Below are 25,532 nucleotides of genomic sequence, written 5' to 3' on the forward strand. Positions count from 1 at the left end.
CACGCTTCGTGAACTCCTAGCGCTAAGGCAATGCTCTCAGCTCAAGGAGTGGGGGGCAATTGATGGATGACGATTTGACCCGACCTATGGAACAGTGACACGCGGACACTGACTCAGCACGAACAAAAGCTCAACATTGTAGCCTAGTGCAACCGGGTGACGGGCCCATAAAGCAGTTCGTTACATCATAACTCACAAAAAGAGAAGCTTGTCACAACGCAAGCTCCGGGTTCCCTGAGCTACCTTTGAAGGGATACTCCGAGGCAACTTTAGCTCGCGAGCTAAGGGAACTAGCTCGCCCAAGCTCCCAAGCAGACAAGTCACCCCAAGGACCAATTCTGTTAAAGGTAATCTTGAAGTATTCCAAGCTCGTTACAAAGTAGTTCGGGAATGGGCCGCATGGGCACTTCTCAGGAAGCTTCTCCCAAACAGGAACACACCGATCCGCCTATAGATACCCCAAGGTAAAGACACCTCGGGCCAGACAGCTCGGCTTAGCCTGCCACAGGCAGCTCGCCGCTTACGAGATAGCCCGGCACAGGGTAACTCATGGAAGGGTAGCTCGGCGTATCGCAGGAAGATCTCCTACCCGACCACCGTACTCGACAAATATGAGGACAACCATATCCCTTGTCAGACAACGTCGTGCCTGCCACCTTTAGAGGGTGCCTTACACCTGACAGGCACGTACCCTACGGTGACGGCCCCGCGTGTGCCACCTCAGCCCAGCCAGTAACGGATGTGGTAGACTGACAGTGGCGGTTATACCTGCCCTGTCAGAGGCCGATGGACCTGATACAACGGATTTCTGTTATAAGGAGCTAATATCAAGGGACGGAGGTATCATCTTCTCCTCTCGCGCTATCTGCACTCTTAGCCTTCATCTTCTCCTTACTTCTCCTACAGAATACTAACTTAAGCATCGGTGTGTTCGCGCTATCTGCACTCTCCCCAATTTTTAATCAAATCACAGCTTAAACGCTGTTCGTGTGGGCCTACCTCGAAAAGCCAGAAGCCGGTGCACTTCGGCCCTCCCAAATGGGCACATAGAGAGCCAGACTGAAGTAACTCAATCAAAGCTTCGAGGGAGCCCAAAGTTATTTAGTAGCTTCAAAAGCTTTTACCGAACTGAAGCAAAAGCTTAAGCCCTCCCAAACGAGGCCTGGGTAGGAAGCTTCCGTTATTGCGCGGCCGATGATTACGCTTTATCCGACGATCGCGCACTAACTGGCGCTTTATTTTTATACATAGAAGAAGTAGCTACCAGCCTACCACCTAGCTAGCGTCAACGAAAAAGGCGACTTCTAAGTCAAGAGTCAAACCTCTGACGAGTGACGAGTCTTCTCCACCGTCTGATCAACACTCTATCCATGATATCGCACTTACAGAAATGGAAGTATCAGCGTCGCTTTTCAATCACAATTGGACAATCCCCCGCAACGCAACTTGTCTTTCCCACTTCTCCAATTCCTAAACCAACCGAATGATAATCAATGTCCCCTCAGCAATAACGACAATTACCCACTTTCCGTACATGGACCCCATTAATTAATTGATCTGTACCGTTGGAGTGGTTGTCTACTTATACATACTATCATCTGAATGGTCCGATGTATTAGCAGTGACAGAACTCTGGTTTACCACGTACTGACTCGGTGAATCCCGCTCTACACCAGTCAACCAACGAGAAGTTGAGAGGAAAGAAAATAACTGTTGTACTAGCTACAGAAGTAGCCACTGCTCTCTATACCTGCTTACACGTCCTAATAAACACGCTACTCGGTACTCCTCTCTTTCTCTCTCATTCTTTCTGTCGTCTCTCCTTTCTCTTTGCTTTTTGCCTTTTACAAAGGAGAGACAGAGAGACAGAGAGACAGTGCAGGGGTGGCTTTAGAAGGGAAGAAAAAAAGGTCTGTCCAGGCGCATTCGGTGCCACGATGTCCCAACTGATATTGCTGTTGCTCATCCTATTCTTGGCCCTTCATCCTTCTTCTCCCCGGCCTGGTAAGTACGATAACCAGTGTTTCTCTCCTTCACCCTCTATGTTTTTTTTTTTTTTTTCTTTCTTTCTTTTCTTTTTTGTAAACTTAGTTTTATTAAATGTTGATCTGGGTGAGCTTTCATTGCCCTGATAAATGATTTTTCTAGTGCCTCGAAATGACTTCTGTACCAAATTTGATGATGAATTCAGCTCACTTGATGCGTCGGTGCTCATTCTGCGTATGCTCATAAGTTTCTCTTTTTCCCTTTAATAATGAGGTGAATATATTAGCTCGAATAACCTTATTCTTACTTAGATCTAGTGCTGATAAAATGTTGAAATTTTACAGCTGAAAACTCAAATGAAGCAGCAGATATTAAATGGGTATTATTTTTGGTCTATATGGAATGGGCATTTTCCCATTCTATTTTTGGTTTACTCGAGCAAATGGGGAGACTAATTTATTTGGGCAGAACAACTTTTTTGAATTTTGGGAGAACTAGAGCATTGCTTTGGGATTATAGGCTTATCAAGAAGTAATACCGTGTTGTTTCACATTGGAATTCCCAGAAAATATCATAAAGTATTTTTGCTGGGCTCCTTCTTAGTTTGTTACTTTGTTAGGAATTAGAGTTTTCTACTGAACCAGTTTGACTATTTTTCATATTTCCACCAGGGGGAGTGTGGGGATAGTGCTAGTTCATGGGTACTTTGGGTTATTAGTTAATGAATCAGTAAGTGGCAACATATCCTATCTGCCTAAAAAAGCAGGTGTATGGAATGAATGTATCTAAGGCTGTGCTTATTTTCCTAATTTTAGTTTTAACTCAATGAGAAGAAATGATTTGTTGATGAAGAAAATTTACTGAATTATAATACAAACTAGTATACTGCTATACAAAATAATTCTTGGTTGTTAAGTAATGTTTTGAAAAAATGAATCAGTTTAATGGTTCTTGCTGCTCCATCAGAAAATTCAGTTATTATTAAAATACTTAGAAAAATCAGTTATTATTAGAACTGTTTGACGTTGGTAATGCATGTTTTTGAAAGGGGTTTCTTCTTTGCAGAGCCATATGCTATGCGCATAAGCTGTGGGGCTCGATTTAATGTCCACACCGCTCCAACCAATACACTTTGGTACAAGGATTTTGGTTATACAGGAGGAAGGCCAGCAAATGCATCACCTACAAGTTACATTGCTCCTCCACTTAAAACACTTCGCTATTTCCCTCTCTCTGATGGCCCAGAGAATTGCTATAATATCAAGAGAGTACCTAAGGGGCATTATGCAGTGAGAATCTTCTTTGCATTGGTTGCAGATCCTAATTTTGAGAATGAGCCTCTATTTGATATTTCTATTCAAGGAAGTCAGATATATTCTTTAAGATCAGGTTGGAGTACCAGTGATGATCAGTCATTTACTGAAGCCCTAGTATTTGTTGCAGATGGTTCTCTCTCTTCTTGTGTTCATAGCACTGGGCATGGGGACCCTGCTATTCTTTCATTCGAAATTCTTCAAGTTGATGACAAAGCATATTATTTTGGTTCAAACTGGGGTCAGGGGACAATATTGAGGACAGCTAAAAGACTGAACTGTGGTTCTACATTGTCTAAATTTGATGCAGATTACAATGTGGATCACTGGGGTGGGGACAGATTCTGGCAAAAAGCTACAACTTTTCAGCAGAGTTCTGGTAAGGTTAGATCTGTTGAAAGCAAAATTAAGAAAGCTTCTGTGTCACCAAACTTTTATCCAGAAGAGATATATCAGACGGCACTTATTAGTACTGACAGTCTGCCAGAATTATCATATAACATGGATGTGGATCCCAACAGAAACTACTCAATTTGGTTGCACTTTGCAGAGATTGATGTTGGCATCACAAATGTAGGGCAAAGGATTTTTGATATCTTGATAAATGGTGATATTGCATTTAAAGATGTTGACATTATCCGTATGAGTGGGGGCGCTCATATGGCTATTGTGCTGAACAAAACTATTGCTGTCAATGGGAGAACTTTGACAATTACCATACACCCTACCAAAGGAAATGCTATTATCAATGCCATTGAGGTTTTTGAGGTTATTCCAGCAGAGTCCAAAACTTTAACTGAAGAAGGTAATTTACAAATTATCTTGTTTATAATTAGTTTGCTTTTTTTTACAGTAAGTGATGATGAGATTTATAGGTTCATGCTTCACTCAAGCAAGATTCAGTTGCCATTTCTGCACAATTGTTCTTTTTATTTATTTTGAAATATGAGATGATGTTGCAAGAGTAAAATTCAATTGCTAAATCTGGCTTGGGAAGGGATCTTTTTGTACAGTGCAAATGCAATGCCTTATATACTTAAATGGGCTTTGTTTTTTGTCTGTCAAGGATTTTTGTACATCCTTCCTTCTTTTGAGTAATGAAATTCTGTTATCCCTTCTCAAAAAAAAAAAGAAAAAAGAAAAAGCAGTAAAACTCAATTGCTTATACTTACCTGTTATCTGATTTGACATAAGTTCACCAATAGTTGATTGGTATGTTTTTCATTTTGACATGGTGTTTATCAAAATGCATATTTCATGACGTTTTGCTGCTTCGTCCTGAATTTGTTATTGGCACTGGCCAAAAATGTCTAAATGGACTATTCTTGGTAACACAAAATATGCCAATGAATGATTGAAGTATGGTATTTTTTTTAAGCAGCAGATCATATAGGACTTATGGGAATGAGTAGAGTAGAAAAAGTACTAAAGTGAAAGGTGCAAACTTCTTTAAACCAATGAAGTTGGTATAAGGAAACACCGAATCAGTGCATCACTACCCCTAGATCCAGAAACAGAGAAGAAATGTCCTTGTCAGCCTGAAGGAATCCGGACCAGTAGAAAGATGATACCCCTTCCCTTGCTCAATGATCTGCATGAGAGGTGGCACATCTTGGTATCCATGAGAATGAACTGTTCTTTCTGAGAGCCATAGACCTAACGCCTCTAATGAAATGTGTAGATGTCATGGTCCATCTGATGGGTTTAGCATCAAGGCAATGACAGCATGAAAGTTACCTTCTATTTTGATCCTTTTCCACCTTGAGGCATGGGCGCATAGCCTGCCATTAGCCCATGCAAGGTTTCACCTCTAATGTAGGCGCATAGGCACATAGCCCACCATTACACTGTTTGCACACTACTGTTTCTATAAGCTCCACTGACTCCCAAGGGACCTGGATACCCTAAAGAACAAGTATCACAGTTTAGTTGGACTAAAACTTGGAGGGGGGGGGACGCTTCCACATCTGCTGCATTGGTTGTTTATGAATGGCAAAATCTGATATGAACATTTCTGTGTGCAATGAAACCAATTTTCTTTGACCCTAATTTTGTTTTATAAGGACCTTTCTTTGTTGCTGGGTGATGGTTTGAATGGTTTGATTGCATATATTAGCATATTACTAAGATATCCCCAGTCTAATACCTATTTTTCTCATGATATACTAGTAACTCCCTAGCTAAGTCAAAACTTGAGACTGAAAAAAAGAATGTAGATAATGTGGGATCCTTCCACAAAGGTAATTTTTGAAGGTATTCAGCCCTAGTTTAGGAAAGAGAAGGAGAAGAAGAAGAATGGGTGGCAATTGCTTCTTTCCAGCCCAGGAATGCTATTTATAAGAGAGTTTAAGCATTACATAAAGTGACAAAACTGCTCCTGCTTAGGTGGCAGTAAGCAAAGATAACAAATACATAATAAGCCCAGGCCCATGCACCTAGCAAAAGGAAAAAATAACAGAGAACTAAGGCCCAATCTCACTTCTTTATGTCTCATAACACTCCCTCTCAAGCTGAGCATAGATATCTATCATGCTTGGCTTGCATAGAAGCTACATGAATTTTGATTTGGTAAGGCCTTTGGTGAACACATCAGCTAGCTATCTTTTGGTAGGCATGTAAGGAATACAAAGGTCTTTGGAAGCAGTTCATTCTTTCACAAAGTGTCTATCAATTTCAATATGTTTAGTTCTATCATGTTAGATTGGATTATTAGCAATGTTGATTGCTGCTTGGTTGTCACAATTGAGCTTTAGAGGTCCATTCACATTTATCTCCAACTCATTTAGAAGAATTCAAAGCCATAATAACTCAGCAACCCCATGTGCCATGGCTTTGTATTCAGCCTCATAACTTGAGCTAGCTACCACATTTTGTTTCTTACTTCTCCATGTAAGAAGATTACCACCTACAAAGGTACAATATCCAGATGTAGATCTCCTAGTGGCCCCAATCAACTTCAGTATAAACCTCACACTTCAATTCTATCATGTTTTGTGAATAATAATCCTTTTCCTGGGCATGTCTGAGGTATCCCAAAATCCTTTCTACTACTTTCATGTGTGAAACTTGAGGTGCATGCATAAATTGGCTGACCACATGAATTGAATATGCTAATGTCAAGTAGGTGAGAGACAAGTAAAGTAGTTTACCAACAAGTCTCTGGTATCTTTCTTTATCAGGGTAGAGTTCTTCATCATCTTGTTGCAGCCATGGTTTTTTCTTTCTTTTTTTTCTATAAGAGTATCAGCAGGTTTGGTCCCTAACTTTCCTATCTCCTTCAAAAGATCCAATTCTATTTCCTTTGATAGATATGGATCCTTCACTAGATCTAGCTACCTCTATTATCAATAAATGTCTAGAGGTCCCAAGTCTTTAATCTCAAACTCTATATCTAAGAAGGATTTCAACCTCTAAATCTCCATTGGATCATTAGCAATGACAACCATGTCATCAACATATACAATCAGGGTTGTTAGGCTTCCTCCATTTCTTTTATGGAACAATGTGTGATTAGCATTGCTTTGCTTGTACCCTACAGTCTTCATTTCCTTGAACAATCTCTCAAACCAGGTCCTTCGAGATTGTTTAAGCCCATACAAGGTCCTCTTCAGTTTATACACTTTCCTTTCATGTCATACATCGGGAGGATCCATGTATGCTTTCTCCTTCCATTCAAAAAAGTATTCTCAACATCTAACTGATGCAACTCCCAAGAAAAATTTGTTGCTAAGGAGAGTAATACCTGTATAATATTTAGTTTAACCACTAGAGCAAATGCTTTCTCCTTCCTTCTATGTGAATCCCTTTGCAACCAATCTAGCTTTGTATCTCTTAATAGAGCCATCGGCATTGTGTCTTATGGTATACACCCACTTGCTTCCCATAGTGCTTTTTCCATATGGTAGATCTACTAGTTCCCAAGTATTTACCTCTAATAATGCTCTCATTTCCTCATTCATAGCTTCCCTCCATTGTGGACCAATAACAACTTCTAAGTACCTGGAAGGAGTAAATACAAAGGACAAGGTAGAAATAAAAGTATGATAGGCAGGGGACAAGTGGGAACATAACACAGATTTATTTATAGGATGAAGAGTACAAGAACAGATAGGTTTATGCAAGGCAATAGTAGGATTAACAATACCTTGGTCGGGTTTAGAAGCTCCTAATTGGTTGCAGTCATCATCCGACATGTTTCTCTTTCTTTTCCTATGATAAACATTTGGCACTGTTGCTTTAGTGCTAGGTGCATCATCAATAGGAGTCCCATCTACGGAAGTAGAATCTGAAGAAGTAGGGCCACAGGGAGCAGTTGGAAGAGAGGGATTAGGAGCAGAAACAAAAAAGATTAACCTCCAAGAAAATCTCTTTCACCCCATTAGTCTCCCCTAAAGAAAATTACGTGGGGAATTAAAAAAGGACTGTGTGTTATGTGCCTTAGGAGAACTCACCCCTAAAATCTAGCTGTTAGAGGGAAGGAACCCAAGCACATATATACTCCACAACAACATCCCATACTACCGATGTGGGATACCTCACATTAGCATCCCATACTACCAACATGGGACAAATGGATCGTAACACCGTGACTCACAAGATGTGATATCTTTAGTAATGAACTTTTTTCTAGTAGTGGGATTAAGACACTTGTGCCCCTTTTGAGTAGGAGAGTATCCCAAAAATACTCCATGAATTGCATTGGGATCCAACTTTGTCCTTTTAGAATCCAGGACACATATAAAACATACACAAGCAAAGACTTTTGGAGGTAGGGGAAACATAGGTTGATCTGGACAAAGAGTAGAGAAGGGGGTTTTCATACCCGATACCTTGGATGGCAACCTATTAATCAAATAAGAGGCTGTAAGCACTAGACGAGACAAAAACTTCTTGGGAACTTTACTGTGGAACAATAAAGCATGAGTAGTTTCCATTAAATGTCTATTCTTCCTTTCCGTCACTCCATTTTATTGTGGAGTTTAAGTGCAAGAAGATTGGTGCAAGGTCCCTTCATCTTCAAAGAACAAATTCAGAGATCTTTTGAAGTATTGAGCCGCATTGTTTGAACGGAATTGTTTGATTTTCTTTCCAAATTGGGTTTCAATTATCTTGCATAACACCATAGTGGTTCTAGGTACTTCCTACCGTTCTTTCATCAAATAAATTTAATGCACCTTATAAAATGATCAATAAAACTGATAAAGTATCAATGACCATCCATAGAGGTAATAGGTGAAGGATCCCACACATCATAATGAAATAAATCAAAAGGAGCTTTTACTTCATTACTAGATTATAATGCTTGGACAACTAACAAACATCATATAAAAGGCTTTTATTTGACACTTATTCAAACAACTTTTGAAACAAAATGCTCAACAAAGGAAAAGACAAATGACCCAATCTAGCATGCTAAAGATAGATTGTAGTATGCGACTCCTCGTAGGTACTGCGCTGACTAGTTGAAGCCTTAAGGTTTGAACTGATATCTTCATTAAGGTAATAGACCACCGGCCTCATGACCACTCTCAATTTTGCTTCGTCATACGGTCCTGGAAAACACAATGAGAAGGAAAGAAAGTTACAATACAATCCAAGGTTTTGGTTATTCTAGAGACTAAAAGTAAATTGGTAGTAAAGTTAGGAACATGTAAGGCAGATTTGAGAGAAATCCTTTCTGAGTTGTATGTCACCCTTCCCATGGATATTTGAGAGGGAGCCATCAACAACTCTCACTTTGTCTCTCCTAGACACAAGCTGATATGATGAAAATATAAGGGATTGTTGGTCATGTATTCAAAAGCACCTGAGTCAATAACCCATTGAGACAAAGAGCAAGGCTGGACAACATTAAGATTAGAAACAATACCTGTATTTGTAAAGGATGAGGAAGCAATAGAGGATTGCTTCAATTGAGCCATGGCTTGATTGAGAATATCTATCTCTTCTGCAATGAACCCAGGAAAGAAATTTGAGGGAGTAGTGGTCTGTCCCACATAAGGTGAAGCACTAGTTGTTGCAGTCTTATGTACTCCATCAGCCATATTTGAACTTGATACATGTCCCTGATGCCCTAAGCTCTTATTAGGCTTCTTCTCTTTCCTAAGGGCTGCTGGCTTCAGATGAGGATGTAGGATCCAGCATGTATCCTTAGTGTGTTTCTCTCCTCCAGTACACTTCAAACTCATTCCCCCACCATTTGTGTATCTGAAACTAAAGCTGAATGTTCAATTTGTTGTGAGGGAATATCAACCTTCATCTCTTTCCTTCTACTCTCTTCATTTCTAATCAGGTAAAACACGTGCTGCAGGTGTGGAAGTTCATCCCTTCCCAAAATCTGAGATCTTATCCCATTATATGAAGTCTAGGCTAGAAAGAAACTTGAACACCCTTCCTTCTTCAATCTCTTTTTGATACATCTCCTTGTCTATGATTAGATGACGATTGAGCTCTTCCCACAACCCCTCGAGAGTAGCAAAAAAGGGAGAAACTGACATACTTCCTTGAGTCAAAGCTGCAATATCGTAAGCAGTCGATACACCCTAGCATTGTTCTTCCTTTGTCCATATGTATTTGACAGCTTTTCCCAAATCTTTTGGACTGTAGGATAATGCTGAATTATCCTAGCTATCTTAGGTGTCATAGAGGACAGCAGCCATAACATAACTGTAGCATTTTCCCTACACGATTTTTCATATCCTTGTGCCTTCATCTTCGGTTCTTTAACCTGGCCATTGATATATCCTAGCATTCCACAACTAGTAATATGTAGATAAAATATACCATTCTTTGAAATTATACTCATCCAACTTCACACTTGTGATCTGAAGACTAGGAAAACTAGGGTTTGCCTTGTTGAAGAAACCCTCACCTGGCCTGTTTTCTTTGGATGACACTTCCCTTGAATCTGAAGACATCTCAATTTACTGGAGTTCAGCAGTACTTCTTCACAGAAAGCAAGGAAGAGTCTACCCCTTCGATCCAAGTATTTGCAGAATATTCAGCCTATAAGAGGATTTAAAGAGACATTTGAATAGCAACTTTCTCTGACTTAATCCAAAAAAAACTGTGGACTTCAGTGCCCTTCACCTGTTGATCTCCAGAAAACTTATTGAGCTTCTGGGTTTAACAGTCCAGCATCTAGACCTGGACTAAACAGGTCTCTCTAGTAGTCGTTTTGACTACTGACTATTCCCTTCAGCTTGCACACTAATAGGCCATATACAACCAGCCTAGGTCTCCTTGGTATACAATACCAAGGCAGAACCCTAGAGAACAAAGTTAAGTTACGATAAGAACTAGGGTTTCAGGAAGGAATGAACAGAAGATAAAAATAGAGGAAGAAAGGAAGATAAACAGCAGGTTCTAGGACAGATTTAATGCTCTGATGCCATGATGGTATTCAGCCCAGGAATGTTATTTATAAGAGTTTAAATATTACATAAAGTGACAAAACTGCCCCTGCTTAGGTGGCAGTAAGCGAAGATAACAAATACATAATAAGCCCATATACTTAACAAAAGGAAAAACATAACAGAGAACTAAGGCCCAAGCCCACTTCTTTATGTGTCACAACAATGTTGAAGCCACCTTGCAGAGAGAGGAGGAGGAAGGAAGACAGAAGGGTGATCCAGGGGGAAGATAAACCAGTTGAAGAGAAGAAAACTCAGAATCAGGAGGAGATTTTGGAAGAAGATAGCTCTGAAGAGGAGAAGGAAGAGGAAGGAAAAATGTTGGACAGAGTTAGAGAGGTTGAACAGAAAGTAGAATTTAATAAGATAGTGGAAACTGGAGTTCAGGCGAACAAGGCGTTAGCACTTTTGGTGTTAGAATGGGAAGAAATGACAAGGAAGCTGTTCTATGAACTGGAGAAGAGATTTCCATTGAATAAAGAAAAGTCTGAAAAGGACTTTTGAGGGGCTTCTTTCCACAAGGATTGTTTTGGGTTGTTTTTTTCTGAAAAGGGTTGTTGGGTATTGTCTGGGTTCGGGGAGTTGATTTGTTCTTCTGGTTTCTATGTTCTGTTTTTGTTATTAGAAAAAAAGGCTAAAGTGTTGCTTCTTATTGGGTTTTGGGTGTTAAATCTGGGGGGTGATATCTTGTCATCTGTTCTGTTTCTTTTCTTCTTTTCTTTTAATTAAAAAGTTCTCTTTTTTATTTATTACCAAAAAAATATTATCTTATTATGATGTCCAGATGTAGGCTTACCAGGTTACAGGTTTAAAAGTATAGCTGTCAATTATAAACAGGTTTTGTTGTGTCAGATCCAATAGCCCCGATTAATAATTGGGCCAGTTTTGGGTATGTTATTATAGACCAATGTTGTAAGAACTGAACCTTACCAGATGGCTGGACCTTGAGACTCGGGAACCAGAAGACAATCCAGTTTTTAAATCTTGATTTTTAGTTTCTTCCCAAACTGTCTGACCTGCTATTAAGCTGGGCAAACCATTGAAAACCAGCCAAGTTTTAGACTTTTAGTGACTAAGCAGGTTTTCAACAACTCACACGTCATTACTTCATCATGTACTTGTAAAAATGATAATGAGGGAAATTGAACTCACAGCCTCCCATTGAACTCACACATAAAAAAGCAGTCAAGAAATTATCATTTTAACATTTAGAAAATTGTCACTAATTCAATTTTGGCACTTTCTTTTAATAGTTGGGGCTTTACAGACGTTGAAGAATGCTTTGGGACTTCCTCTTCGTTTTGGGTGGAATGGTGATCCATGTGTTCCCCAGCAACATCCATGGAGTGGAGTAGATTGCCTATTTGATAAGAAAAACCTCAAATGGGTCATAGATGGACTGTAAGTGCTTAATCTTCAGCTTCTTTGGTACCTTATAGATTTACCTTGTTAAAAAATTATGAAAAAGCATAGCCTTGAAGCTTTATTTCTTATTTTACTTCTTGTGATAAATAATGGATCAACAGAAACTTTATTACATAATGAAGAAAGCGTACTTAGCTAGAATCAGTAAAAAAAGTTCAGACGTAAAACCCACTGTTTTGCTTTTTCTTTTCCCCTTTTTCCTTGTTCATTTACTGAGCTATTCTGTTTTATTCCTACAGCATTTTATTTCAAAATTAGAGGGAGTTTTAGCTCTTTATTTATAGAACATAAATTTAGATATCCACAGTGTTGATGATTTACAATGTAAAGAAAGTGACAAATTTTATCCTTGTTAAGAATGGACAGAGATGTAGGAATTCTCGGTTGTGTTGTTGACCTTGTTTTGATTGGTTTGCCATATTTTCCATTTACTGTTCTTAAGATCACTAATAATTTATTTATTAAATAGCCAAGTGTAGAAGAGGAGTACAAGTATTGCTACCTAAGGTAGGAAGATGACACAAGGAGGCCCCAAAAACAGCCACCATCTTGTATACCATTAAACAATGCCACATTGGAATAATAACTCCAATAAACAACTCAATCCTCCCAATACTACTCACTCCTATAGAAAAACGTTTTCCTTATGGTATGAAACTAGCATGTAATCCAACCTTTTACCAAAAGGCATAGCCAGGACAATCAAAACCAAGGACATGCTATAAACCCAGGACTACCAACCCCCAAAGCCTCAAGACCAGATAACACTGCTATCCTACCAAAAGGCCAAAAGGCTCATTAACCTCACCAGGAAGCATGAAAATCATGTGCCTACTTTTTTTCCTATTTTGTCCTCTAACACGATGCTGTTAAAAGGCATTTGATAAGAGAATATTAATTCTTTTGCTATATGAATACTTCTTCTATGTCTGCATAACCATGTTTTTGCTTCTGTATGTTTAGTACTCTTGACAATCAAGCTCTGAGGGGTTTCTTTCCGAATGACATATCCAAGCTGCATCATCTACAAAGCATGTATGTTCTTAGCACTAGTTATCTTTTACTTTATTTGGGGATTTCCAAACTGGAAGTTGCATCATTAATTATAACATAGATTTTAAATGCTAATGTATTATCCTGGTATTTTACTTTGTTGTGCAAGTATCCTAGGTAAAATGGGGCAAATGTCCTATATAAGGTTTGGCAGTGTAGAGGCTGTCTCCTACTGATATTTTGGATGCATGCTGACATTTTATTCAGAGAACTCGTATTTTGCTCTATTTTAGAACGTGTTGGTTATAATCCCTTGTATAAACTTCAATCCAAATTGGTTTATCTGACCAATTTCTTTGTACATGAAATATTTTAAAAAAAATCTCAGCAGACATAAACCATTACTTTACAGGTCTATCTGACAGCTTGCATGTCTATTTTGCACTAACACAATTATCCATGCCCACCATACATGAGAAGTGTATAAGAGCATGTAATAACATCCCCATGGGGGGTGTAACTTGATCCCATAAAGTTTTTCCTTTTTTGGCTGCCCCCTTTGCTTATTCTTCTCATTAAGAAGAGGTTGCCTAATGAGTTAATGTTCTTCAGAATAAGATTAAGATTTATCTCCTGATGTCATTATCTTATTTAATTTTTATCTAATGGTGTATTTCTCTAGAAATCTGAGTGGGAACAGCATTCATGGAACCATACCATCCTCACTTGGAACAATAACAGGGCTGGAAGTATTGTAAGTTCCATTCATATATTTACATGGTTTTGAGTATTGTATTGCTTATTTTGATTACAATATTTTATTTATTTATTTATTTATTTTTGTGAAATGACTTATTTGGTTTTTTAGATATACTATAGGCAGCAAGTTTATTTGGATCACTGCACTTGGTAGCAATAGCACAACAATTGTTATGGCAGAATATTATCTGGCTGCAATTGAAAGATTGCACCTTGCTGTCTAGATAGTAATAGGGACATGACCTTCAAAATTATAAAAACTTAGCTCTCTCAGCCATGGTTTCTATTTTCACAAAATATTGTTTGTTGTTATTATTATTAGGGTAAATTAAAGATATGCATACCCTAGCTGAGTTTTCTGACAAAAACAGATGCCCACCCTATGTTTCTAAAATTACAATTATCCTCCAGTTAGAAATCAGAAAGAAGTGCTGTTTAACTGCACTGATAGAAATACCTCCAGCGTTTTGCACGTACTCTTTTTCTGGATAGTCTTTGTATACACACCGACATCCTACAAATAAGTCAGATTAAATGCACAATTATTAATGTGAAAACCTTATTTAGTCCTAGGTTACAGTAGAGAAGAAGGAGAAGAAGAAGAAGAAGGGTTCGGCCAGTAGAGGAAAATCAGTCTTCTCTCTAGTCGACCCACTTGTATTTATCTCCAATAACATAGTTACAAGAAAGACCATATTGTCCCTCATAAGTGATGGGACTCGTAACTTAAACTTAAACAAAACAGACCTTTCACTCTCAAATAGATAAACACAAATGACCAAAATACCCCTGTTTTGTGTACTCTAACACTCCCCCTCAAGCTGGAGAGTATATGTCATATAGTCCCAGCTTGTCACAAATATAGTCTACTCTTCCCCGAGACAATCCCTTTGTAGAAAGATCTGCCCACTGACTTCCTGAGCTCACATGAGATGTGGTTATCACTCCACTTATCACTTTCTCTCTCACAAAGTGACAATCGACCTCAATATGCTTGGTTCTCTCATGGAAGACTGGGTTGGAAGAGAGGTGAACAGCAACTTGGTTATCACAGTATAGTCCCATGGGTTTGTCAACCGAGAACCCCATCTCTTGTAGCAAGTTCTTCAACCATACTAGTTCACATGTGGTATGAGCCATAGTTCTGTACTCAGCTTCTGCACTACTCCTTGCCACCACTGGTTGTTTCTTGCTCTTCCAAGTTACAAGGTTGCCACCAAGGAAGGTACAATACCCTGCAATTGATCTCCTGTCTGATATAGAACCATCCCAATCAGCATCTGTATACCCTACTATTTCAAGAGTCCCTCCACTTTGGTATAGAAAACCACGACCTAGAGCACCCTTCAGGTACCTAACAATCCTTAGAACTGCTTCCCAATGAAGAATCCGAGGATGTTGCATAAAGTGACTCACCATATTCACAACAAATGATATATTTGGTCGGGTAATAGTCAGATAATTCAACTTTCCCACCAACCTCCTGTATCTTCCAAGATCATCAAACTCTTCACCTGCATTAACACTCAATTTGACATTAAGTTCTATAGGAGTCTCTGCTGGTTTAGCACCTAACAGTCCTGTTTCTTCAAGTAGGTCAAGAATATATTTTCTTTGACATAAGTCAATTCCATGCCTTGACCTTGCAACTTCTATTCCCAGGAAGTACTTCAGCTTACCCAAATATTTCGTATTGAAGTGGTCCTGTAGGAATTTCTTCAACCTGTCAATCCCATTACTGTCACTCCCAGTTATGACAATATCATCCACATACACCACTAGCAAAATTTTCCCATCTTTTAAGTCATGGCTGAACACAGAATGGTCTACCTGATACTGTTTCATCCCAAAGTCTTTTACTACTTCACTGAACCTGCCAAACCATGCGCGTGGAGATTGTTTTAGTCCATAAATTTCCTTTTTGAGTCTACAAACCTTACCATCCTCCCCCTCAGCAACAAACCCTAGCGGTCCATATACACTTCCTCAATGAGATCACCATGTAGGAAAGCATTTTTTATGTCAAGTTGCACAAGAGGCCAATCATATATAATAGCTAATGAAATCAACACTCGAATTGAACCAATTTTAGCCACAGGAGAAAATGTCTCCATATAGTCCACATCATACAGCTGAGAATAGCCCTTGGCCACTAACCTGGCCTTCAATCGCTCCACACTACCATCTGGAAGATACTTCACTGTGTAGACCCACTTACACCCAACAACATGCTTACTAGGAGGAAGAGTAGTGAGTTCCCACGTGTGATTGTGTTGCAGAACAGAGAGTTCCTCTTCCATGGCTTGCCGCCACCCTAGGGAGGTAAGGGCTTCCTGTATAGTCTTGGGAATGGAAACAGATGATAGCAATGATATAAAATTGCAATGAGAAGAAGAAATGTGAGCAGCTGAAACATAGTGTGAAATAGGATGAGAAGTACAAGTGCATTTACCTTTCTGTAGGGCAATAGGAAGATCAAGGTCCAAGGGAGAAGAAGCAATGACAGGATCTACCGACGAGGGCTGAATTGGAGGAGGGGCCAGTGCTCTTCTGTGAGTATACACTTGTCTGATTGGTGGCCTCTCAGTAGTAACTGGGACGGGAGGTGGATCTACAACTGGAATGGGAACCACGGGAAGGGGATTCGCAACAGGGATGGGAAGAGGAACTACGGAGGAAGGAGAAGAAACCACAGTATCCGAGAAAAAAGGAACCGATTCAAAGAAGGTGATATCGGAGCACACAAATGACTTATGGAAGTTAGGGCTATAGCACTTATACCATTTCTGATTCCTTGAGTAGCCAAGGAAGATACACTTAGTAGCTCGTGCATCTAACTTGTCTAAACTAGGCCCCAAGTTTTGAACAAAACAAACACATCCAAAGACTCTTGGGGTGAGAGGAAACGGAGACAAGGTGGGAAACAACACCGAGAAGGGGGATTGACTTCCAAGGATGGACATGGGCATCCGATTGATGAAAAAACACCGAGAAGGGGGATTGATTCCAAGGATGGACATGGGCATCCGATTGATGAAAAAACAGGATGTGAGGATAGCATCACTCCAAAAATGCTTTGGGACATTCATATTAAGCATCAAAGACCGAGCAGTTTCAAGATGTGGATTTTTCCGTTCAGCTACACCGTTCTGTTGTGGGGTGTAGGCACAAGAAGTTTGATGAATCATCCCATGGTGCTCTAAGTATTTTTGAAATGGTATTGATGTGTACTCTTTGGCATTATCGGAGTGAAGAATTTTAATATGAACACCAAATTGGGTACGTATTTCAGCATAAAATTTTTGAAAAATAGAGAACAATTCACTGCGATCTTTCATAAGATAAATCCATGTCATCCTTAAAAAGTCATCAACAAAAATTACAAAATACTTATAGCCATTGTATGAAATCACTTTGATCGGACCCTAGACATCATAATGAACTAAAGAAAAAGGACTCAAGACACGACTATCAAGTCTTGGACTAAAAGAGACTCTATGATGTTTCCCAAGCTGACATGACTCACAATCCAAAGATGAAAGATGACTCAAGGAAGGAACCAACAACTTCAGAGCCTTGAGAGAAGGATGACCAAGTCTGTAGTGCCATTGAAGAGGAGTAAGAGACGACTGAAAAGCTACTGGAGGGCCACTACCATCAAGGTAATACAATCATCCACCTGCCTCATGCCCTCCACCAATTTTCATCCCCGTCTTGAGATCCTGAAACACACAAGAAGAGGGATAAAAGGTTATGGAACAATTAGGTGACTTGGTTAATCTACTAACAGACATAAGGTTAAAGGGGAACTTGGGGACATATAAAACAGATGATAAAGATAAGGAGGAGAGATCACCATCACCAACACCACAGATGGGAGATGTAAAACCATTAGCAAGAGTAACTGTTTGAGATGTGGAGGACTGAGAAAGAGAAGAAAATACATTAGGAGTCCCAGACATATGGTCCGAGGCTCCGGAGTCAATGGTCCAGTGTGAAGGCTTGGAAGCCAAGCAATCCATACCTAAATGGGCAAGGGTAGCTGTGTTCTGCTGAGAAGATGTCTGAAGGAACTGCTCATATACTGCACGGGGTACACTCACCATCTCCTTTCCAGAAACACTAGTAGATGTGGAGGGGATCGGGTCAGTTTGTTGACTTTCAATAGCTGTACCACTACCCTTAGTCACAGCATGGTTAGCCCAAGTGGTGGGTGGACCATGTAAATCATAGCAGAAATTAACTGTGTGCCCCTCTAATCCACAGTATGTACACTTCCTAGGGGCATTACTTCTTCCTTTACCACGACCTCCCCCTAAGTCCCGACCTCCACTCTGGCCACTAGCACGGTTAAACATGGGATCGCCACGGTTACCTATAAGTCCACGACCACCACCACCTCTATTTCCACGGCCTCCCCCTCTAGTCGCCACAAAACTGGATCTGTCTGAGAGAGAAGAGTGCTCTATAGACTCAATAGATGTCCTCCTAAGACGGGCAAAAACTTCTTTAAGTGAGGGAAGAGCAGACCCCCCCCCCCCCCAGTATTTGTGCTCGGACGGGCTCATATTCAGCCTTCAAACCCACCAGAAACCTTATTACCTACCTTGTCACATCAAGTTACTCACGCTGTTGTTGCTAAATCTGAACATCCTGTGTCAGAGGATGATACACATTGAGCTCATTTCGGATATTTCTCAGACTTGCATAATGTTCCTCCAAGCTTTGATTGCTTTGCTTCAGATTAAAGTACTCTTAGTACAACTGATACACCCTAGTTGTAGTCTTGCCCGGAATACAGTTTCTTAGCATGATCCCAGATTTCTTTAGTTGTATCTAGGAACATAAAGTTCACGCTAATTTTTGGTTCCATGCTATTCCACAACCATGTCATTATTTGTGCATCTTCCTATTCCTAGTCACTAAACCCTAGAGAATCAGAGGAGGGTTTCTCCTCTCTCACATGTTTTACCTTTTTCTTGGCTTTTAAAAACACCTCCACAGATTTTGCCCACAACACATAATTCTCACCATTCAACTTAATAGATGTTATTTGAACATTTAGGTAATATGGAGAAATCATAATGCCTATTTTATTGTCATTCCCATCTCCAATCGATGCCATCTTAACTAATTCACCTTACCTCACAAAGAAATCACTGCTATATGTAGAGTACTCACCTTCAAATATTCAGTACAACCTCACGCACTTCTACAAAACTTATCTCACTTTCAGCACCACCAACTTCTTCAAATACACATTACACATCAAATACAAAAGCTGAAATCACTCAGTCATTAAATCAAACATCTGCACTGCACACTGCAGACCACTCACACACCAAATACAAGAGTTGAAATCACTCAGTCATTAAATCAAACACCTATACTGCACACTGCAGAACCATTCACACACCAAATACAAGGGCTGAAATCACTCAGCCATTAAACCAAACACTTACATTGCACTCTGCAGAACCAACTTGTACTCAGTTGAACATTGTTCACCGAACCTGCTCTTTTCATACCATCGAATAGAGAGCTTCCTACCAATCACCACAAACAGCCACTGCACCACAAACTGGAGGCATGAAGGCCTCCTACAGAGAAAAACGACCACTCCTTTTCAACCTTTCCCTTAATCTCCCAGTCGTTCTTGAGAAATCTGCAAAACCCTAGAGAGGAGGGCTATAAAAAAAAACTGGGTAAACTAGAATAAAAGAGCAAGACGAGCAGAACTGAACTTGTTACATGCGCTTTGATACCATGTGAAAACCTTATTTAGTCCTAGGTTACAGTAGAGAAGAAGAAGAAGAAGAAGAAGAAGAAGAAGAAGAAGAAGAAGAAGAAGGGTTTGGCCAGTAGAGGAAAATCAGTCCTCTCTAGTCGACCCACTTGTATTTATCTCCAATAACATAATTACAAGAAAGACTATATTGTCCCTCATAAGTGATGGGACACATAACTTAAACTTAAACAAAACAGACCTTTCACTCTCAAATAGATAAACCCAAATGACCAAAATACCCCTGTTTTGTGTACTCTGACAATTAATATAAACCATCCAAATGGTATGCCAAAATTCAATTGTTGATCCTGACATCTAACTTTTGATAGTCTATTTAATGGCCAACCTAGCCCCCTATCTAGGCATTCCAAATGACCTATAAGATCAATTGGTTAGTCTAAGTCCACCAGATTATGTGCCAAGATTAACTATCAATCTAAGCTTTTAAATATTGAACTGATATTTAACTCTCTATCCTGGATATTCAAAAGACATACAAGATCTACTTATTGATCTGGGCCATCCAAGTAATTTGCCAATATCTGTCCAAGTGGATTGTCAAGAATTCAAGATTAAATCCTCAATTTGAGATGTAAATCATGTGGAAAATGTGTATTTTGGTATCAACCAGTCAAATCACTGATGAACTTTGTAAAATGCTATCAGGAGCAAAAAGAATCTGTGAATTGTTTCATTACTTACACATGTATTTATAGATACAGGTGGTGAATAACTGAGTTGGGCAAGTTTGTTACAGAGTAACTAATTCTTGCAAGTAGGCCATGTGGCCCAAGACTCTTACTCTAAACCCCCCCTCTCAAGTTGGTGTGCAAGAAAGGACTGAGGCACCCAACTTGGACAAGAGTGCATGAAATTTTTCACATGGAAGTGCCTTTGTTAGGAGATCAGCAGGCTGATTGATACTAGGCAAATGATGGGTCTCCAGAGCACCACTTTGAACTTGTTCACGGACAAAATGGCAATCAATGTCTATATGTTTAGTCCGCTCATGGAAATTGGGATTGGCGGCAATGTGTATAGCTGCTTTACTGTCACAGTGCAATTGCATTGGAGATGATAGCTGAACAGTGAGATCAGCTAGAAGACGACGGAGCCAGACTAATTCAGCTGTAACAGATGTCATTGCGTGGTATTCAGCTTCGGTGGAGGAGCGGGAGACTGTTGGCTGTTTTTTTTTTTGTCTTTCCATGAGATGGGCGAGGAACCCAGCAAGGTGATGTACCCAGTAGTGGATCGCCTAGTTATCATGGGCAACTGGCCGAATCTAAGTCACTGTAGCCATGAAGAACAGTATCAGTGTGAGCTGAAAGGAAGATGCCATGCTTGAGAGTTCCTTTAAGGTATTGACCACCCAAAGTGCAGCATCAAGATGTTCTTGGTGGGGTTGATGCATATGCTGACTTAGGGTATTAATGGCAAAAGATATGTCAGGCCTAGTGACAGTGAGGTATACGAGTCGTCCAACCAGGCATCGGAAGCATGATGGATCATCCAGAATGGGACTGGAAGTGCCATTAAAATTCCGTTGAACTTCCACAGGAATGGCTGATGGCTTGCAATCTTAAAGACCAGCATCAAGTAAGATGTCCAATATGTATTTATATTGACTAAGAAATATGCCGTCATGATATTGGTCAATTTCCAAGCCCAAAAATACTTGGGAGGCCCGAGGTCTTTGATGTGGAACTTGTCATTGATGAATTATTTGAGCTGTGAAATACGAGAAGGATCATTGCCGGCAAGTAGAACATCATTGACATAAACTAGGGCTGCGACAAAGGAGTCACCATTTGTGGATGTAAAGAGGGAGCAATCAGTATGAGATTGTTTGAGCCCATAAAGAGATTTCTGGAGTTTGCAAACTTTATTATCACCATCTTTGGCAAAGCCTTGAGGAATGGCCATATACACTTCCTCAGGGAGATCTATGTAAGAATGCATAATTAACATCGAATTGATGAAGCTCTCATTTCTTAATAGCAGCTACAACAAATAGACATCATACAATTGATAACTTTGCAACTGGCACAAAGTTATCATGATAGTCCAAACCTTCAACTCTGGTGTATCCTTTGGCTACAAAACGAGCTTTGAACCGTTCAACTGAACCATCGGCTTTGTATTTAATTTTGTACACCCACTTGGATCCAATGGCTCATTTTTCAGGTGGTAAATCAACAAGAGTCTAAGTATTGTTATGTTCAAGAGCAGAAATCTCATCAGCCATAGCCTTCCGCCATCGCGGATCAGCATTGGCTTGAGTAAAGGTGGTGGGGTCTGATTCTAAATATGAGGTACTAGCTGAGTTGGATTGGGGGGCTAGGGAAGGTGGGAGATCACAAACGAAATCTTGGAGGTGAGAGGGGGTTTTAAGTGTACTGAACCCTAACCTGAGCCAAATGTAGTTAAAATTCCTCAAGTTGGGCACCCTGACTTGCAGGCCTACTCTTGCTTTCTTGATTCCTTTAAATGAGAAAGTATGGGAGAATATGAATTTTTATTTAGGCACTTAGGACCAATGTGACCTCATAGGAAGGTGACATAGAGGAAAAAGCTAACTCAATTTAGGTTTTCCACCTCACTTTGCATGTGCTAAAATTGTATACAAACAGAATACAAGGTAATTTGTACAGAGAGTAACCTGGCTTATGACACTAGTTACCCAAAGTCAGCCAGGCTTATTATTTCTATACAATACATTCATATCAGTACTTAGCAGAAAAAAAAAACACCCAATTTAGGTTTGAAAAAGAGCATGTTTTTTAATTGTATGGTTATAGAAAGCAGTAAATGTGTGTGGAGAAAAAACTTCTTATCTCTCAGTATCTTGTATCTTTTTAATGCTACTGTAATGTAGTTCCTTTTTTTTTTATTGTTTTTTCCAGCTGACTTGGCTACCATTATTGTAAAATTTTATAGTGATTAACTGTAAATAGTTTCTTGACAGAGACCTCTCCTTCAACTTTTTCAATGGTTCAATTCCTGAAAGCCTTGGAATGCTAACATCATTAAAGAGACTGTAAGAGCATTAACTCAGGCATCTGATTTTCCTTGGACTGGAAACTTGATAGGAATATGCAGAATGGAGATCTAATCTAATTCATGGTGTCAGGAACCTCAATGGCAATCTTCTATCTGGAAAAGTCCCAGCTGCACTTGGAGGAAGGCTTCTTCACAGAGCTAGCTTCAAGTATGTAATCATTTTTCACATTACTATTGTTGATAAAGGATTGAAGATACAATATTGTTATTTTAATACAACTAGAAATATTTACAGCATGCTTGGACGTAAGGATGCCATCTGAAATGAAATGATAACTGTTATGGCATTCCATTTCAATTCAGAGCATTGTTGTCATCTAAATTCGAGCCATTTTTGGCTGAAGATAGAAATGAAGTACTCATTCACATTTTTTTCTTTAAAAGAAATAACTTCATTTTAATTCAGAGCTTTATGTTCAAATTAGGACTGCAACTTGGGCAGGCTTGGGTTTCAGCATTTTCCAAACAGCTCAAGGCCCGAGCCCAATGCTATGTAAATTCTTCAAGTCAGGTGCCCAACTTGCACCAATAGTTAAATTTCCATGGAAACCTAAATGAAATATTCATTTGTGACATACAAACATGCTGTTAGGAGCTACATTCTATTTATCAGATTGTGTACTGCAAAAATGAGGATATTAACTACTGCTATATGCAGTTTTACAAGTAATGCAGGCCTTTGTGGCATACCAGGACTACCAACTTGCGGACCCCACCTTTCCACTGGTGCAAAGATAGGCATTGCATTTGGGTCCCTTGTGGCATTTTTACTCCTTATTATCTGTTCGGTATGTTGGTGGAAAAGAAGACAAAATATTCTGCGGGCTCAGAAGACTGCAGGTATGGATCTTGGATATTTGTTGATCTGTGAACGCATTTGAGTTTCCATTCAATCTACACAAGCACGACCTTGCACACAGATTTTTATTTTCTTATACAGAGATTTAAGTACCTGCTTTTTACTCTTTCCAGCAAGAGATGCTCCCTATGCAAAAGCAAGAACACATTTTGTGCGTGATGTGCAACTGACTACTAGGCATCATGGTCATGACATCCCCAGGATTGCTGTTGAGAGTGGACCTAGCTTGCTCACATGATTGGTGAAAGAAAAAAAGGAACAAAAAGAATGTTTCTATCTGTATTTTGCAGTCCTGAAGTTTTTGAGATTTGTCTGGGCTGTCCTGAAATTTCCTTATTCTATAATGCTTCAAGTTCATCAAAAAACTTGTTTAGTAGCCCTTTAGAATCCATGTATTGCTTGTACAATTCTAGATTCTAAAATATCCCCTTGCATTTAGAGTGGTGGTATATGTTGTAGATTATAATGTAAATTGCTCATTCTTCTCTTTTTCCAATTTTCAGCCCAAAAGTGGGAAGTAGACAAAGAACGGTTTCCTCAGATGTGAAGTTAAAGAATGCTTTTTTGTTCATGATAACAATTCTGCATATGTGGAGGGCATTTTGTATTGATCAAGGCATGGCCTATATAATAAACTAACGACTTTAAGGATAACTTGTAGCTCCAACAGTTAACAAAATACAAAGTAAAATCACATTTTCAAACAAAAGAATCATACTGGTCCCAACATTGTCCAAAATGCTCCATTTTTTTTAACAAGCAGTACCTGGTTGCTTTAGCTTAAAAGGAAGGCCCTGAATGGAATGCTCCCACCTGCTAATTTTAAGGGCTTGTTATTTAACCATGGATGTGGTCGTTGGTAGGTCGAAATCGCATAACAGGATTCTTGCACCCGATCCTATATAATTGATGGAGCTTTATCAAGTTATGTTGAGAAAGGAGGTTTGCCATATATTAGCATCTGAGAATCTGAGATATAGAAGTGTTATGGCTTGTCGAAAGCTCAATATTACTGCCTTGCTACGTAACTCTTGTGGCAATTACTTGTAAAGCCTCATTCGTTTGCCGGTATCTCGTAGGGGGGCAGATTGGTCAATGGGTAGTTGACCAATTTACCCTCTTCTCGCGTGGGACCCATGGAAAGCAAATTTTCTAAAGAATATCAGTAACCCAGATAATTGATTAACTGATACTCTCCTCTCCTGGAAGATGGGTAAGATGCTTATCCACCTGCGAATCTTCTACTACCAAACTCTTTACTTAGTTAAGTGGAAGTGCCACTGAACAGTGAACACTGAAATGAACGAGGCCTAAATCTTAATTGAATCTAAGTTGACCGGTTCATTTTGGAAAAAGATAAGATCAAAACCATAGGAACTTCCTTTTGCAATCAAAGCATTTTTTTTTTTTTGACTTCTTTCTGATTTGTTTTTCAGTCGGCCATCTTAGGTCCATGCTCGCCTTCTAAAGATCCCTTGGTGTGTTCTGACTTTTAACTTCCTGCAAGCAAGATCTCTTCTAAGTTGTTTCCCAGAAAAACAACTCTTCTGAGCTATTAAGTGTTTTTTGGTATGGCCAAAAAAGTAGTGGCAATTTCAATAAAAAATCTCTTTTAATATAGTGTTTATATGTTTCTGTTTTTCTTTTTATTTATTTATTTTTTTGTGAAAAAGGAAATTCATTAACAAGCAAACAAACAAAAAAACAACAACAAGAATATCCTCCTCTATCAACAAAAGAGAAAAAAAAAAAGAATACAAGATGGGATTGAAATTTTGATGTAAATGACCACGTGGGAGCACTCAAGACGGAAAAAAGTTGAGATTCCTACGTTTTGGGATGTGAATGGCATCTGTTTCAATTGGAATTCAATCCAATTCGATATGATCCGATCTCATAAGATTGTGTCTACTTTTAATTAATTATTAGTAAAG

General features: G+C 39.3%; 1 protein-coding gene across 4 annotated transcripts; it reads left to right on the top strand.

The window, feature by feature from the left end:
• Positions 1-1,452: 1,452 nt before the first annotated feature.
• LOC148875958 (receptor-like protein 4) lies at positions 1,453-24,178 on the top strand. 4 transcript variants are annotated; one of them, XR_016105401.1, is made up of 10 exons: positions 1,767-2,004; positions 3,052-4,104; positions 11,965-12,112; positions 13,100-13,171; positions 13,812-13,883; positions 22,645-22,716; positions 22,810-22,887; positions 23,165-23,250; positions 23,398-23,579; positions 23,712-24,178. XR_016105401.1 is itself a non-coding variant. In XM_088965821.1 (9 exons), the coding sequence occupies exons 1-9, from the start codon at positions 1,938-1,940 to the stop codon at positions 23,834-23,836; spliced, it is 1,869 nt and encodes a 622-aa protein (XP_088821947.1). In that variant the 5' UTR covers positions 1,453-1,937; the 3' UTR covers positions 23,837-24,178. The 4 variants fall into 4 exon arrangements, 2 of the variants coding, with proteins under 2 accessions (XP_088821947.1, XP_088821948.1); XR_016105402.1 differs by lacking the exon at positions 1,767-2,004 and adding an exon at positions 2,139-2,259; XM_088965821.1 differs by lacking the exon at positions 23,165-23,250 and having other exon boundaries at positions 1,453-2,004.
• The last annotated feature ends 1,354 nt before the right edge of the window (positions 24,179-25,532 follow it).

The sequence above is a fragment of the Nelumbo lutea genome, chromosome 1 (genome assembly GCF_056320005.1).
Source record: "Nelumbo lutea isolate HS-2025 chromosome 1, American lotus-T2T, whole genome shotgun sequence".
Taxonomy (NCBI): domain Eukaryota; kingdom Viridiplantae; phylum Streptophyta; class Magnoliopsida; order Proteales; family Nelumbonaceae; genus Nelumbo; species Nelumbo lutea.